Source organism: Gavialis gangeticus, unplaced genomic scaffold (assembly GCF_001723915.1).
Source record: "Gavialis gangeticus isolate Ggan-Ray unplaced genomic scaffold, GavGan_comp1, whole genome shotgun sequence".
Classification (NCBI taxonomy): Eukaryota; Metazoa; Chordata; order Crocodylia; family Gavialidae; genus Gavialis; species Gavialis gangeticus.
The window spans coordinates 39,907,662-39,921,668 of NW_017728994.1; the positions used below are offsets into that span (position 1 = coordinate 39,907,662).

Here is a 14,007-nt window from a genome sequence, read left to right on the forward strand (position 1 = left end):
GGGGGCAGGGGCAGGGCGGCGCCGGGGGCCGCGGCCGAGTTAAAGGCCGCCGGCGCCGCCCGCGGGTCGCTCTTGTGCAAGCGCCGCGGAGGGGCCCGGGCGCTGCCCGCGGGGTTACGAAAGCGCGGCCCGGCCCGGGCGCCCTATATAAGGCGGCGCCGCCCGCAGCCCCCGGGCTCTGCGCTGCTGTAAGAGGCGCCCTCGGCCCCGCGGGACGGGCTGCTGCTGCGGGACCTGCCGCGGGGCTCACGGCTTTGCTTGCTGTCGCTGCAGGTCGAGATGGCCGGGGCGAGGACGGCGCTGGCCGGGCTTCCGCTGCTGCTGCTGCTGCTGCTGGTGCTGCCCCGCGGGGGCCGAGCCGAGCGGGACTGCAGAGTGAGCGGCTTCAGGGTCCAGGACAACTTCGACAAGGCTCGCGTAGGTGCCGCCGCCTCCCCGGCCCTCCCAGCTAGACCCAGAGCCTCAGACCTAGCCTAAGTCGGACACTTCCACGTTTCTGGATCCAGGCTCTGGGGTGGTGCAAAAAACCTGTTTGGGCCTTGGGCTCCTGGCACCTTCGGGCTCCAAACAGTAAACTCTAAGCAGCAGAGGAGGGAGCGTAGCTGTCCCAGGGATCTCTTCGAAGGAAAAGGACCTCGCCCATCGTAGGCTGATAGCACTGGAGGAAGCCGCGTCCAGTGCCTAGGTTGTCCCCAGCCACTAAATGATGTGGTCTGAAGGGTGACATATTCCAGCTGTTCTCAGTTCATCAAAATCACTAGATCCTGCTGCAAACTGGCCTGAGAAAACCCAGACTCATCAGTGGGTCTTTTAGGATCCTTCTAGTATTAAATATCAAAGTAAATGCTTCTATTAGTTAAGGGGAGAAATAAAGTTGTTCCTGTTTCATCATTACAAAGGACTGGCTCGCAACTAACTGAATCTAGTAAGAGCCAGACAGCAGATCCAGGTTTTTGTGGTGCCTGTGCTCCAGGATGCGTTGATGTTGTTGTACTGTAGGACCAGCTGGACTTGTTCTCTGTTTGGAGGGTACAGTTGAACACCAAGGGTATAAACAGATGTTATCTTTGGAGCAGGATTGTCTGTGGTGGGACGTGTCCCGGCAGTTGTTCTGCTTCATTAGTGTTTACAGACCTTGTCTGGGGCTATTTCATTAGTTTTTACAGACATCACCTGGGGCCATTATGCTGCTGTGTTGGGTCCGTGCCCCAGTCAGGGTTCCCTCGCTTGCAGACCTGTGCCTAGGTTGGGGGCTGGCAGTGCCCTGACACGTGCCCGGAGTTGGGGGGAGGCAGCCTGATGCAGGCACCATGGGAATCCCCTGAAGGGGAATTGCTGGGTGTGCTTAATAAGCAAATAGATGTCCTCCCCTATAAGGCATCACAGACTAGAACTACCTTCAGTCATAACAGCATATTTGGGCACCAAGTGCCCAAATATGCAAGGGGCTAGGATGTCTGCTTGCTTGCAACTTGTGATTGTAATTTTTTGTTTATGGTGGACAATATCTGTGTGCAACCCTTAGGGTCAGAGATCAGAGATCCTGCATAATCCACAGAAATCCATCTTTTACCTGCTTCCCATGCTCACCAGGCCTCACCAGAACCTCTCTCCTTTCCCTGTAGTACAGCGGCATCTGGTACGCCGTGGCCAAGAAAGACCCTGAAGGGCTGTTTCTGCAAGATAATGTGGTAGCCGAGTTTGCTGTAGATGAGTACGGGCAGATGAGCGCGACTGCAAAGGGCAGAGTCCGACTTTTCAAGTCAGTTCCCTGGCATCCTCCCTTTTCTTTCCTTTCTACCTCTCTCTCTCCCTGTGCTTGCGGGTTGCTCTCCTCTCTGAGACCATGTGTTCATTATCAAAGGAACCCAAGTCTAGGCTGTCACATTTGAATTGATCATATTTTTGTTTCTTCCTGGCTTCAGTAACTGGGATGTATGTGCTGACATGATTGGTTCTTTCACTGACACTGAAGATCCTGCTAAATTCAAGATGAAATACTGGGGAGTGGCTGCATACCTCCAGAGGGGAAGTGAGTATTCACTTGGTGCATGTTTTTACCATAAAAGACCCAGAACTGCTTAACAGACCTTGTTACTTTGTTTCCACGCTAAGGAAAAGGTTTGTTTTCTTGTCTGTCTTTTACTAAATGGTAACAATCAGATGGTGAAATCCTAGGGTGGACAAGGCATGTGTTAGTTGACTGAAGCTTTTTTTCTGAGTGAAAGCAAGACTTTGTTCACCAAACATCATTTATTTTCCTTCTTTATCTAGTAATGTTAAGGCACAGACAGAAGTGACAAATTTCACTCAATCTGGCCCCAGAAAGTGGTCTACATCCATGACCTAACACGAGTGCATGGCTGCAGAGCACTTTAAAAAGGCCTGATCCTGCAATAATCTGAACCAAAGTGGAGCACCTTAACTAACTTGTGTCTGTGTGTGCTGGGCACAGGCCTGGGCTGCGTCAGCCCAGGCCTGCTCCCACTGCTGTTTTCAGAATGGGAGGTGGGAGAGGGAGCAGAGGGAGCTCATTCTGAGGGTTGCCCAGCCAGCACTAGAGAAGCACACCCCTGATGTGAGGGTGGGGCTCCAGTTCACCCCCCCAAACCAGCGCATGTTGGGGAAACCCCAAAATGGACCTTCCTCACTTGTCTTTTCCCCCTCCCATGCTGAGACTACTGGTGGCTGGGAGAGGTGGGACAGAGCTAGGGGAAGAGGCTGCAGAGATGCAGCTTCTGTCTGTGGATCAGCTTAAAAAAGCTGACATCTGTTGGGTCAGGAGGATTGGTCTAACTCATGGTGCTTTCTATAAAGCATCATGAATTAGACTGGAGACCTGCATTTCTGTTTGCCTTTAGACTAGGGTTGCTATGGGCCAGATTCAGATGAGTAGATTAGGCTCTTAAATGAGATTTAAGCAGAATTTAGGATTTTGATTCACAGAGTGATCCAGATCAACTCCACTGCAGCAGCAGCAAAACCACTTAGGCACCTAAATTTACTTGGCCTGGAAAGCTCCCTAGATACTGAAACTTGGATGTTTGTGAAGTTCAAAAGCAGTCTAGCTTGAGCTTCTGGGCACCTCGTTTCTGCCTAAACACTGCTCCAGTCTCATTCAGAGCTAGCGAGGTACCAAAACCCTACAGAAATCCCACAGAGGCTTGATCTGCTAGGTGCATACAGAGCACCTAACTCACATTGGCAACAATGAGTTTGGTATAAAGCAGAGCAGCTGTGGTGACTCTTACTCGAAAACATGGCAGGGTGATAGTGGCCACCTTTTGCATAATAGCTTTATGGGTAGGGCAATCACGCAGGAAGTGGGTTCTCAGTGCTTGGGTTCTAGGCCGCCTTGAGTCTGAAGAGATTCAACCCTGTATCTCCCATGTCCAGGGGTGGATCCAGACTCCTCCCTGCCCCCCCCCCAAGAGTAGACCATGCTGCAGGAGCTTCTGGGGGCTTCTTTAAAGCTCCCAAAGCATGTAAGGATTTCCCCCCTTTCCCATTGTGCTCACAAGAGTGTCCCTTCCCCCCCACTTTCCCCATTCCCTCCACCTGTCACTGTTGCTTTCCCTGTAGTTCCAGGGTTGGGGAATGCTTCAAAACTGCTCCGTTCTGTTCTAGCTGCATGGGAGTTGGGAATAGCGGCAGCAGCAGCGGCAGCAGGGAATGGGTGGTGGGGTGGGTTCCCCCTCCCCATGTCAGCTCCCAGGGGACTGGGAAGGTGAGAAAATCCACTACCCACCCACTGCAGCTGCTGCTCCTGTTGTTGCTGTTCTCAGCTGAGCCCAGTCCCCAGGCTGCCTGGTTGGAGTGGGCCGGTATGGCTTTGAAGCTTCCCCTATCCCCTGGACAGCGGAGAAAGCGGCAGTGGTAGGTGGGGAGGGGGATGTGGCTTTGAGCATGGAGGGGAGGGGAAGAGAATTCTCTGCTGCTTTGGGGACTTAATTCAGGAGGCTCCCACAGTGCAGTCTGCCTGTACCAGTGGATTGTAGGGGGAAGAGTGGCTGCTGGGAGTGGGGATGTAGCCACCCCTGCAGCATGAGTGACTGCTCCCTCACCCCCCATGCCAGTCCTGGATCTACCCTTGCCTGTGTCTCACGTAAGTGCCTTAATTACAAAGGCATAGATGTGGCTAGGTGGGGGCACCTTTTAACCTTCATGTTGAAACTGGGTCACTGAGTCAGGAATGAAAGTCAGAGGGTCAGATGGAGAACAAATGAGTCCACTGATGAAGATGCTCCCCTGGAAAGGTAAGTTGTGGGCTCTGGTTCTTGCTGTCACACTTAGGGTTTAGTAGCAACACATTTCTTCCAGTGTAGCGTGAATTCATACTAGTGTAAATGTGGAGCGGATACACAATGTACAGCTATATACTGGTGTCAGTTACTCCACTCCAGAGTAAGTAAAGGAGGAAAGTTAGGAGTAATGATATACTGTATTTATTCCAATCCAAGATGCAGCTTTTGCCCCCAGTTAACACAAGAAGGAACCTAACCTTAGATTCAAGTACTAACCCAGGACAGGCAGCAGCTCAGCAATGGTTTCAACCCTAGCCCAGAGCCAGTCAGGACTGAGCTGCTGCCTACCTCAGGCTGCACGGGCTAGTGTGGTGGGGGAGGGGGCTCTCAGCAAGGGGAACATGGGGGAGATGATGTGGTGGGGGTGGGAGATGCACAGGAGAGACTGCATAGTGGGGGGGATGAATTGGGGGAGCCACAGCATGCAGCTTGGGGGGAGCACAGGTGAGACTGTGGAGCCTGGTCCCAACTCATCCTGTCTGCCATGCTGCTTACCTTTGCTCTGGCTCTGGTTTTTCAGTTCAGATTCTATCACTTCTTACCAAGTGTTTCAGTTTAAGACTTGGGCCAAGCCCATCCCTATACATTTTTTTCAGTAGCTTGGTACATAAATTAAGCTATCTTGTCAGAACTATTCTCTTCTTCATGTCCTTTGAACATACATTAACCAATGACTTCTCTGTCACTAGTAGCAGGGCACTGGCAGTACCCTTTGTCTCTGCTTTTTCACCACTAGCATGCTGTAAGGTGTTGGTAATGTTGGCCTGTAAATGCAGGCCATACTTCTGTTTTCCTTATAATTGCTTTAAATCAGTGATGTGCACACACCCAATGCTGATTGATGAAGCACTGCAGTATTAATTTTCTTTTGATCAGCTCCTCCACGAGCTGTGGAATGATTACAATCAGGTTATTTCAAATGCCAGGATGCTATTTCATATAAAACAATGAACAGTCTGAGGTGCTCTGGGTTAGTATACAAGGCAGTCGAGGGGAAAGAGACTTAACAGTGGGGGTCTACTACAGACCACCCAACCAAGGGGAACAGCTAGAGCAGGAATTCTTAAGTCAGCTCACAGAGGTAGGTAGGTCAAAGGACGTGGTCATCGGGGTGACCTGAACTTTCCAGACATCTGCTGGGAAGAGCAGTCATCCAGGTCTGACTGCTCACATAGGTTCCTAGCCAGAATGCAGGACCTCCATGTAACCCAGGAGGTGCACAACCCCACCAGGGGAGACACCTTGTTGGACCTGGTGCTGGCCACCGGCGATGACCTGGTGAAGTGGCTGCAGGTGCTCGACCTCGTGGGCGACAGTGATCATCACCTTTGCTCTGGCTCAGGTTTTAGAGGGTCAGGTGGTATGAGGGATGTGGCAGGGGGGCATTTAGCAGGGTAGGCAAGGAGCAAGTGGCACTGGGGCACAGTGGGGGGAAAAGGGAGAACAGACAGGAAACACAAGGGGCAGGGTGGCTTTCCCCATCACAGCTGTTCGGGGATGAATTTAAGACAACTCCAGGTTCTAAGCATGGAAAACTATAAAAAATGTACACATTTTCCACGTCTAGAAGCTAATTATGGGGGTTGCCTTGGATTTGGGTAACTATTGCATGGGTTGTGTAGCTGCAGCACTAATCAGTTCCATTCTGGGTTTTTGCTCAGTTGCAAACATGCTATTACCAGCGTTCCCACCACCTAGTGTCAAGTCATTTAATAGCACCTACCACAGATAGCTACCTCCAGAGCGCCAGTTGTTTCTCTACTAGAAACACTGGTGTAATTTACACTAGCATGCACACTGATGTGAGATGCGCTGGTCTAAATGTGTCGTGTCTGTGACTGACTTATGTAAAATGCATACGCAGTCCTGAGAGCAGGGGCTGGATGTTAAACGGCTGAGAACCACCTGAAATTCTAACTGTGGAATAGGGAATATGGTTTCTATATTTTTTTCTTTTTGGACATAGTTAGCAAGGTCACTTCTAATAAGTACATGTGGTAACTGGATGATAACTTTCTTCCATGCTGAAGAAAAGCTGAAAATATTTCTGTGGTAGGAAAACAGAACTGTCCAGAAGCAATGTGACTAGGAGATCCTTGTGTAATCTGGTGCATGACCACTGGGAGTGCATACATTTCTTTCAGTTTTTTCCTGTCGTTGACCTTTTAAAACTTTTTTTTGTTTAAATGAGCATCGCTATAAATAGACAAAACAGCCACAAAATAGGAACCATTATACAAGAATATTTGCTATGAATGACAAAGGAAGCTCTCAATTTTTTACTATAATTTTCTGTCTAACGCCCTGAGTGATATTAATACTTCACTAAATCAGCCTTATTGTCTTAGTTGTGAAATAATGATTTTTTTCCCCCTGTGTTGTACTCGTATTGCCAAACTGACAGCTTACTCATGGGAAGCATTTTTTTGGAGGAAAGGGATGTCCCTTTGTCCTGGATCAGTCAGCTTGCCACAGAATCTGACCTTTCAGCTTCTGTAGGCTTGTATTGTCTGAAAGACTGTTGATTTATTCTGTCTGATATGGGCTGTAATGCTGGCCTTTGAATTTCTCTTTCAGTACTGATGATGCTTGTTTCCTAAGTATGGTGTTGTCTAAGCCTGTCCCATTTCCAAAGGGTGGAAATATGCTGGCACTATTTATGCGGCATTTGGAATGATGCTGAGCACTGTTGACGTGTAGGGGGTGCACACGCACCCCCTGAGTGTGGCAGTGCACCCCCTATGAAAAGGTGCCACAACACTGTTGGTGGTGCCTGTGGGTAGTTGCTGCTTACCACCCCCATGCCGCCACCACGATTGCCACTGACTGCGGTTGATGCTGCCAGCAGCATCTGCAGGTGGTTGCTGACTCCTGGTCAGTGCTTGCCACCCCGACCCCCTCCCCGCCTTTGCCACCAGCACCGGTGGTGTCTGCAGGAGCTCCATGCTTACCGCTGCCATGCTCCCACTGCTGCCATGCCCCCCCAGCCACCGGGGGCACACGTCATTCATGATGCTGAGGGCCTCCATCGGTGTGTCTTTACTGCACAGTAGACTACTTTTACTAAGCAATAAAGCATTACCGTCTACACGTGTGCAGCAATTGAGCCAGTGTAGACTAATTTACAGCACTGTCAGATAATCCCATCAGACACAGGTACTATCCAACGGTGAAGCAAATAACTTCACTGTCTACATATGCCTTTAAAGTGAAGCAAGGATTAGTTTACTTTGGCTCAAATTGCACAGGAGGTTAGTTAGTTGCATTGGGCTCCTATAGATGTGCAGGGAGCCTGCTCTAGTGCACTGGAAATCCAGCACAATTAATTGAGTCTGCTGGCAGATGGAAATGGACACACTCCGGCGGCGTTCCACATCGCATGTATCAGCGTGCCTGTGCGTCCCCGCACTGACAAAATGGTGGTGGTGCACTTTGAAATAAAACACGTTTGATGAGCTCTAGTTCAAAGCGCCCCACCGCCATTTTTTTCCGTGCAGGGACACTGATACACATGAAGGACGGGCACTTTTAATTAGCACAGCTTGCTAATGAAAGCACCTGGCACTGTGTCCCAAGACGCATATAAAAATGCCTGTTAATTTCATATGTAGACATGCCCTGTGAATCCTAATGTAGCTGGCAGGTTCAACTGAATATCGGTCAATCAGGAATACTTTTTAGAGGGTCTCTATGATTCTAAGATGATTCTTTGCCCTAAATGACAGCGTCACACCTGTCTAACAAAACAAGTCCATGAGCAAATGCCTTTTCAGAGTGCACAGCTCCTTTGTCCAATTCACTCTTGCTCATTTATTCCCTCTCAGTGACTAAATATGTCCCAAAACTTGTTTTTGTTAAAAGTCCATGTTCTGATCCCAAGATGAGGAGATACTGCAACTCTTTATTATTCAGGTGAGAATTGTGGGTGTTCTATGCCTTACAGCAGTGATTCTCTGAGATCCTTTCAAGGGTGCTGCAGGGTATCATGAAATGTTGCACTGTTAGGTTTGCAAAGATGATTCACAAGATAAACCCAGAGTTTTTTAATAAGAGTCCACAAAGTTAAAAACATGCTGACCTTCTGTGGTTTTTCTACAACAGGAGAATTACTCTATTTTTCTGAAGTTAAAAAAAATGAATGAAAGTTAACAGCTGGTATTTTCTGAGGAGTGCCTTGAATTAAAAAAAAGGTTGAGAACCACGGACTTTCAGGATTGTTCCCACTGTGAAATACTTTTTATCGTTAGTACTGAACTGTATGATATTCTAGAATCTTTAATGCTGCATTTTCTATAAGTGAAGATGTCCTTCTATCCGCGTAACTTCTTTGCTCTTTCTCTGTATTGACTTGCAGATGATGACCACTGGATAGTGGACACAGATTATGACACTTATGCAATTCACTACTCCTGCCGGGAACTAAATGATGACGGTACCTGTGCTGATAGCTACTCATTCGTGTTCTCCCGGGACATTAATGGATTATCCCCAGAGGCGCAGAGAATTGTCAGGCAGAGGCAAGTTGAGCTCTGCTTGGACAGAAAATATAGACTTATTGTTCATAACGGTAAGTTTTTCCTTCTTACAGGAATTTTATTTGAGGGGAGGTGATGACTGCTGCTAGGAAACTCCTCTGTTATATATATATGGAGATTGTAGGAAGCACAACATTTAGAACCTGCAATATTATCTGCTTTACCTAGTAAAAACTCCAGGTCTTGGATATACCGATTTCTCCTTTCCTTCCGTCCAGCTAAAGGAGAGCTGCAGGTACAGCTTCCATAGTAGCCTATCACATGAATTGATACAATACCTAAAGAGAGAGTTGTGAAACCCCTAAATTAATATGGCAGAGAACAGTGATCACAACTACTTTAAAGGAATATTACCCTGTTTACCTGAATACTAGATACCCTGAATGTAAGACGACCTCCCAATAATTAAATTCTACACATGGACAATGGATAAATGTATTACAGTTTTCCATGTATGGATTCTGATTATTTAAGAATCATCTTAAGTTCATACCCTCCCCCCACTACTGCAAGTGTTGAAGGAGAGGTGATGAGGGGGGCAGTAATGGGGCTGCAGGTGGGGGACAGACAGTGAGGGAGGCAGTGGGGGGGCATGAAATGCAGCAGGCCGGGGGGGAGTAATGAGGCAAGCAGTGGAGGGGTGGGAGGAAGGTGGGAGGGGACAAACAGTGGGGCAGTCAGTGAAAGGCAGGCAGTTTGGCCCCTGCTGCCTCTCGCCATACCCCACTTACCCCCCATAGTGCATGCTCTTGCCCTCAGCCTCAGGCTATCTTGATTTCCCCCTTCCCATTCTCCCTACCCGCCCCTCCCCACCTTCCTTCACCCCTTCCCCTTACCTTTGTTCCATGTTGGCAGGCTCCATCTCTGCTGCAGCCTGGAGCACGAAGCATGGCTCCAGCCCACCCCCATAGCAGTGGTGCAGAGCTGGCACTGCAGTTCCAGCCCAGCCCAGCCCAGCCTGGAGTCATGCTCCCAGCCAGGCTGCAGCAGGGACGGAGCCTGCCAGTGGGGAGAAAAAGTATGGAGGAGGGTGGCAGATCAGGGGAGAGAGGAAATGGTGGGGGGAGGGGGAATGGCCGGGTGTGCAGAGGTGGTTTGTGGGGAAGAGGCAGGCAGCTGCTGTGGCTTCAGCACCAGCTTTAGCCCCAACTCTGGGTTGGGGATGGAGCCACAGCAGCTGCCTGTCCCCTGCATCCTTGTGCCCGATTTTAAGGTGAGGGGCTTTTTCCACCACCTGTTAAAAGGGGAAGAAAAAATGGTCTTCTGATGGAGTAAATCCAGTATGTGTCTCTAATCTACTTGAATTTCTCAAGTATGTCAGTGATACAGGAGAGAATGGAGAACTTTTAGATACTTTGAGACTTTAAAAAGCCTTTGGGAATTTTCCTAGGAGGTCATTAAGGGAATTAAGACAATGTCTGCACAGTAAATTTATCATGCATGGAAGCATCACTCTCAGGAATGCTGTGCTGCTTCAGGTGTATTGCCTCTATCAGTAGCAGCATAGCTACATCTGTTCGGTATTTTGGGGGTGCTAATTAGCAATATTGAGCAACTATTCCAGTCAGGTACCATTATGCTCATTATTTTTCCCTCCTCCCTTCCCTGTTCTACCTTTTTGTTTTCCTAATTTCTATCTATTTACAGTCTCACTGTCATCCTGTCACTTTTATCTTCTCTCATTCCTTTGAGTCTCAGAACAGCAGAGACTCCCTGTGCCTGAAGAAGGGTGACTGTGTCCAAAAGCTTGCCAAGAACTCTTTTCCAACTGTTCGGTTGGTCTAATAAAAGATATCACATCTACTCAAAGAACCTTGCCTGCCTTATGCTCATTAGTCTGTCCAGAAGCACCATGTGGAAACAATGACACTGCTTCTGGTTTAGGAGGCTCTTGTGTGGAACAGCACAGCAGTTTAGATAGTGCCACTGTTGAGCACAGTTAGTTTACACTGTAGAAATTTCAAATTAATAGGACATCTTACAGGTGAAATGGGCAAGGGTATTTCCAATGACAAGTTTTAAATTAAAAATAGTTTATATCTTGCTAAAGTAAATGTATCCTGGGAGAGCATAAACCAAGAGCCAGCATGTTCTTTGCCACAGACTGAATTGTGTGGTCCTAACTTAAGTTGAAATTCTTCTGGAATTGTGTGGCAGATGTACAAAACAGAATAACATTACTAATAATAAACAGGGACCTACCTAAATTGCAGTGGAAATTCATGGCGCAGTGGCACCTTTAATATCACTCTTCTCGCTGCACACCCCTCCGCCCCCCTGTTGAGTGGCAGTAAATGCTGTGGGTTTTGCCTCTCAGCAGCACAGGAGGGTGTGCAGCAAAAAGAGTGAGATTCAAGGCGGTGCTGCACTGCAGACTTCTGCCACAAATTAGGTAGGTCCCTAATAATAGACTGATATTATTACTTATTATTGAAATTTGAAAAGAAATAAGTATATATCAGTACATGCGTGCATGCTTTTTAACTTTCTAGTGCTGCTCATGAAATATATTAACTTAATTTTGTTTTGTTTCAGGATACTGCTCTTAAGGAGATCCTAAAGTATTGGGAGCAAAGTATGTAACAGCAGTATGGATAAAAAGTTTACCATCCAAGTGTTAAATCTTTTAAGCAACTTTCCAATTTTGAATATATTTATCTGAGTTCTGCAGTTCACCTTGTCAATAAGCAGTGAAACCTTTTAATAAACTTGAATTACAGGGAGTACATATTGTCTGGAGTGCAAATTTGTACATATGTGGATGATAGTTTTACGGGCAAAACACTATTATAGTACAACAGTTAAAATTAGGAATTTGAATTGTATTGTATTGTATTAATCTTTTAATTTTGTTATTGATTTTGAATTTTTTTTTTTACTAAGAGCCCTGTAGACAAATTACAAAAAAATCTGCTAGTTATTAAAATGTCTTAAATTTTCTTGAAATAACTTCTGCTTCCTTTATTGGACTGACGGGAAAGCATAATAATATTTAAAGAAAAAAGGATGTTTATTAATCACATCACAAAGTAGCTTTGTTAGATTTCTGTTGGACTGACACAGAAATACATCTTTTGTAAAGAACCGATTGTTATAACTATAAAAAAAAGTAAACATTTCTGTCTGCTGTAACTTTATTTATGGGATCTAGTAAAATAGTCCCTGAGTTTAAGTAACACCAAGGGTCACATTTCCAAACTTGGGATGCCAGCAAAGATCTTGAACTCCGAAAATCCACATTTGAATATTAAGATTAGAATTTGCTGCAAAAAACAGAAGTAGTCTACACAAACTTATGTTCAGGTATACACACATTAGTTTGTGCACGAAAATGTACATAAACTTTCTTTTTGCTGTTTAGGATACTATGAATCCATGTAACTCTTTAACTGGGGTGTAAAAACTATTTCTATCTTTAGTAAAAAATAAATAAAAATACTAGCTGAGCATCTGCACTATAAATTGTGTTTGCTGTATTAAAGTCAATACAGTTTTCACTAGGTAAAAACCTGCCTTGCAGAGTACAATTCTGCTCTTACTTTTCAATCACTGTACCTCCATCAAATAATTATTTAGAAATAACAGACATGTTAGGTTGTTTGTGGTCCTTTCTTCCTACTATAGTGTCCGTACCAGCTGCCATCCTTTCTGAAGATGTTGCACAGCAGAAAAAAACTCGGTACCATTCCTGTCTGAAATGGGTAACGTTGTATAAAATTGGGTTGACAGCAGAATTGGCAAAAGTGAAGGCCATTATCCAGAAAAAAAATGTTGGCAAAATGTTCAAATCCTGCTTGAAGTTCTGAACTAAAATTAAGAGAATAGTGATGATTATTGGGCTCCACATGATGAAGAAAGAGATCATCAACACAAACAGAGTTCGAAATAGTTTGTAATCTTGTTGGGAAACTTGAATCTGATGTTGTTCCGAGTAGGCTAAACCAGCATTTAATCTTCTTCTTGATGCTTTTGTAATCTGCATTGAGAAAACAAAATGATTTTAATTGAAACAGGAGAATTCTCAATAGGTTTTAAAAGCTGCTGAAGTAAATGTTGGCATATCATATCCCTACCCCATGAAATGATCATTAAAAAAAACATTACAGAGTTCCATCTTTATTGCCCCTCAATGATTCCATTTCAAATGTGTTCAATTTACCAGCATAAAGATATTGTCCTAAGTGCCAGCTGTGAAGCTCAACATCAATCTGGTAGTTAAGATTGGTTCTTCTTCCCCCACCCCCCATGTTTCATCACCAGCAATAAATACTTTGCAGGCCAAATTAAGGCCTTAATTACCCTGGAAATCCCATTACCTTCAAATTATGACTTGGGTTATGACATCTGTGTAAACCCATTGATGGTTTTTCTTGTTGTTTTTTTACACGTGTGTAAATGGGAAACTAGCTAATGATCCTGTCGATGCACAAGAAGGTACAGAATCCAGTTCATTTGTGTAGCCATGTTGGCTCTGCAGGGTAAAAAAGTAGAAGCAGTTTCTTTTAGTCAGCAAATCTGACACACTAAGGTAACACATCTGCTGAGTGGGCAGAGCCATTTTTGCACAGTTACTTTTCAGAATAGAGCTGCACTTCAGGATTCCAGGCTTAAATGAAAAATGTGGATCCAACTGTTAATGCCTGAAGCATGTAGCTGTTTGAATCCAGAGTCCATGTTTATCCTATTGTAAAGGTTAGATGCTTTCAAAATTTGGTTCTCAGTTCAGATTCTATCACTTCTTACCAAGTGTTTCAGTTTAAGACTTGGGCCAAGCCCATCCCTATATGTTTTTTTCAGTAGCTTGGTACATAAATTAAGCTATCTTGTCAGAGCTATTCTCTTCTTCTTGTCCTTTGAACATACATTAACCAATGACTTCTCTGTCACTAGTAGTAGGGCACTGGCAGTACCCTTTGTCTCTGCTTTTTCACCACTAGCATGCTGTAAGGTGTTGGTAATGTTGGCCTGTAAATGCAGGCTATACTTCTGTTTTCCTTATAATTGCTTTAAATCAGTGATGTGCACACACCCAATGCTGATTGATGAAGCACTGCAGTATTAATTTTCTTTTGATCAGCTCCTCCACGAGCTGTGGAATGATTACAGTCAGGTTATTTCAAATGCCAGGATGCTATTTCATATAAAACAATGAACAAAACAATGAGGTG

The 14,007-nt window shown here is 45.8% G+C and overlaps 2 protein-coding genes across 2 annotated transcripts in view; one reads left to right on the plus strand and one right to left on the minus strand.

Moving 5' to 3' along the window:
- Window positions 1-236: 236 nt before the first annotated feature.
- On the plus strand, window positions 237-11,567 carry RBP4 (retinol binding protein 4). The gene is made up of 5 exons (XM_019502620.1): window positions 237-417; window positions 1,626-1,762; window positions 1,926-2,032; window positions 8,659-8,871; window positions 11,375-11,567. The coding sequence occupies exons 1-5, from the start codon at window positions 280-282 to the stop codon at window positions 11,386-11,388; spliced, it is 609 nt and encodes a 202-aa protein (XP_019358165.1). The 5' UTR covers window positions 237-279; the 3' UTR covers window positions 11,389-11,567.
- A 138-nt stretch (window positions 11,568-11,705) lies between these two features.
- Window positions 11,706-14,007, minus strand: part of FFAR4 (free fatty acid receptor 4) — a gene marked incomplete at its 5' end in the record, with an annotated part of 10,453 nt that continues 8,151 nt past the window's right edge. The window contains one exon of the mRNA XM_019502621.1: window positions 11,706-12,815. Coding sequence (XP_019358166.1) covers window positions 12,408-12,815 — 408 coding nt within the window. The remainder of the gene's footprint in view (window positions 12,816-14,007) is intronic.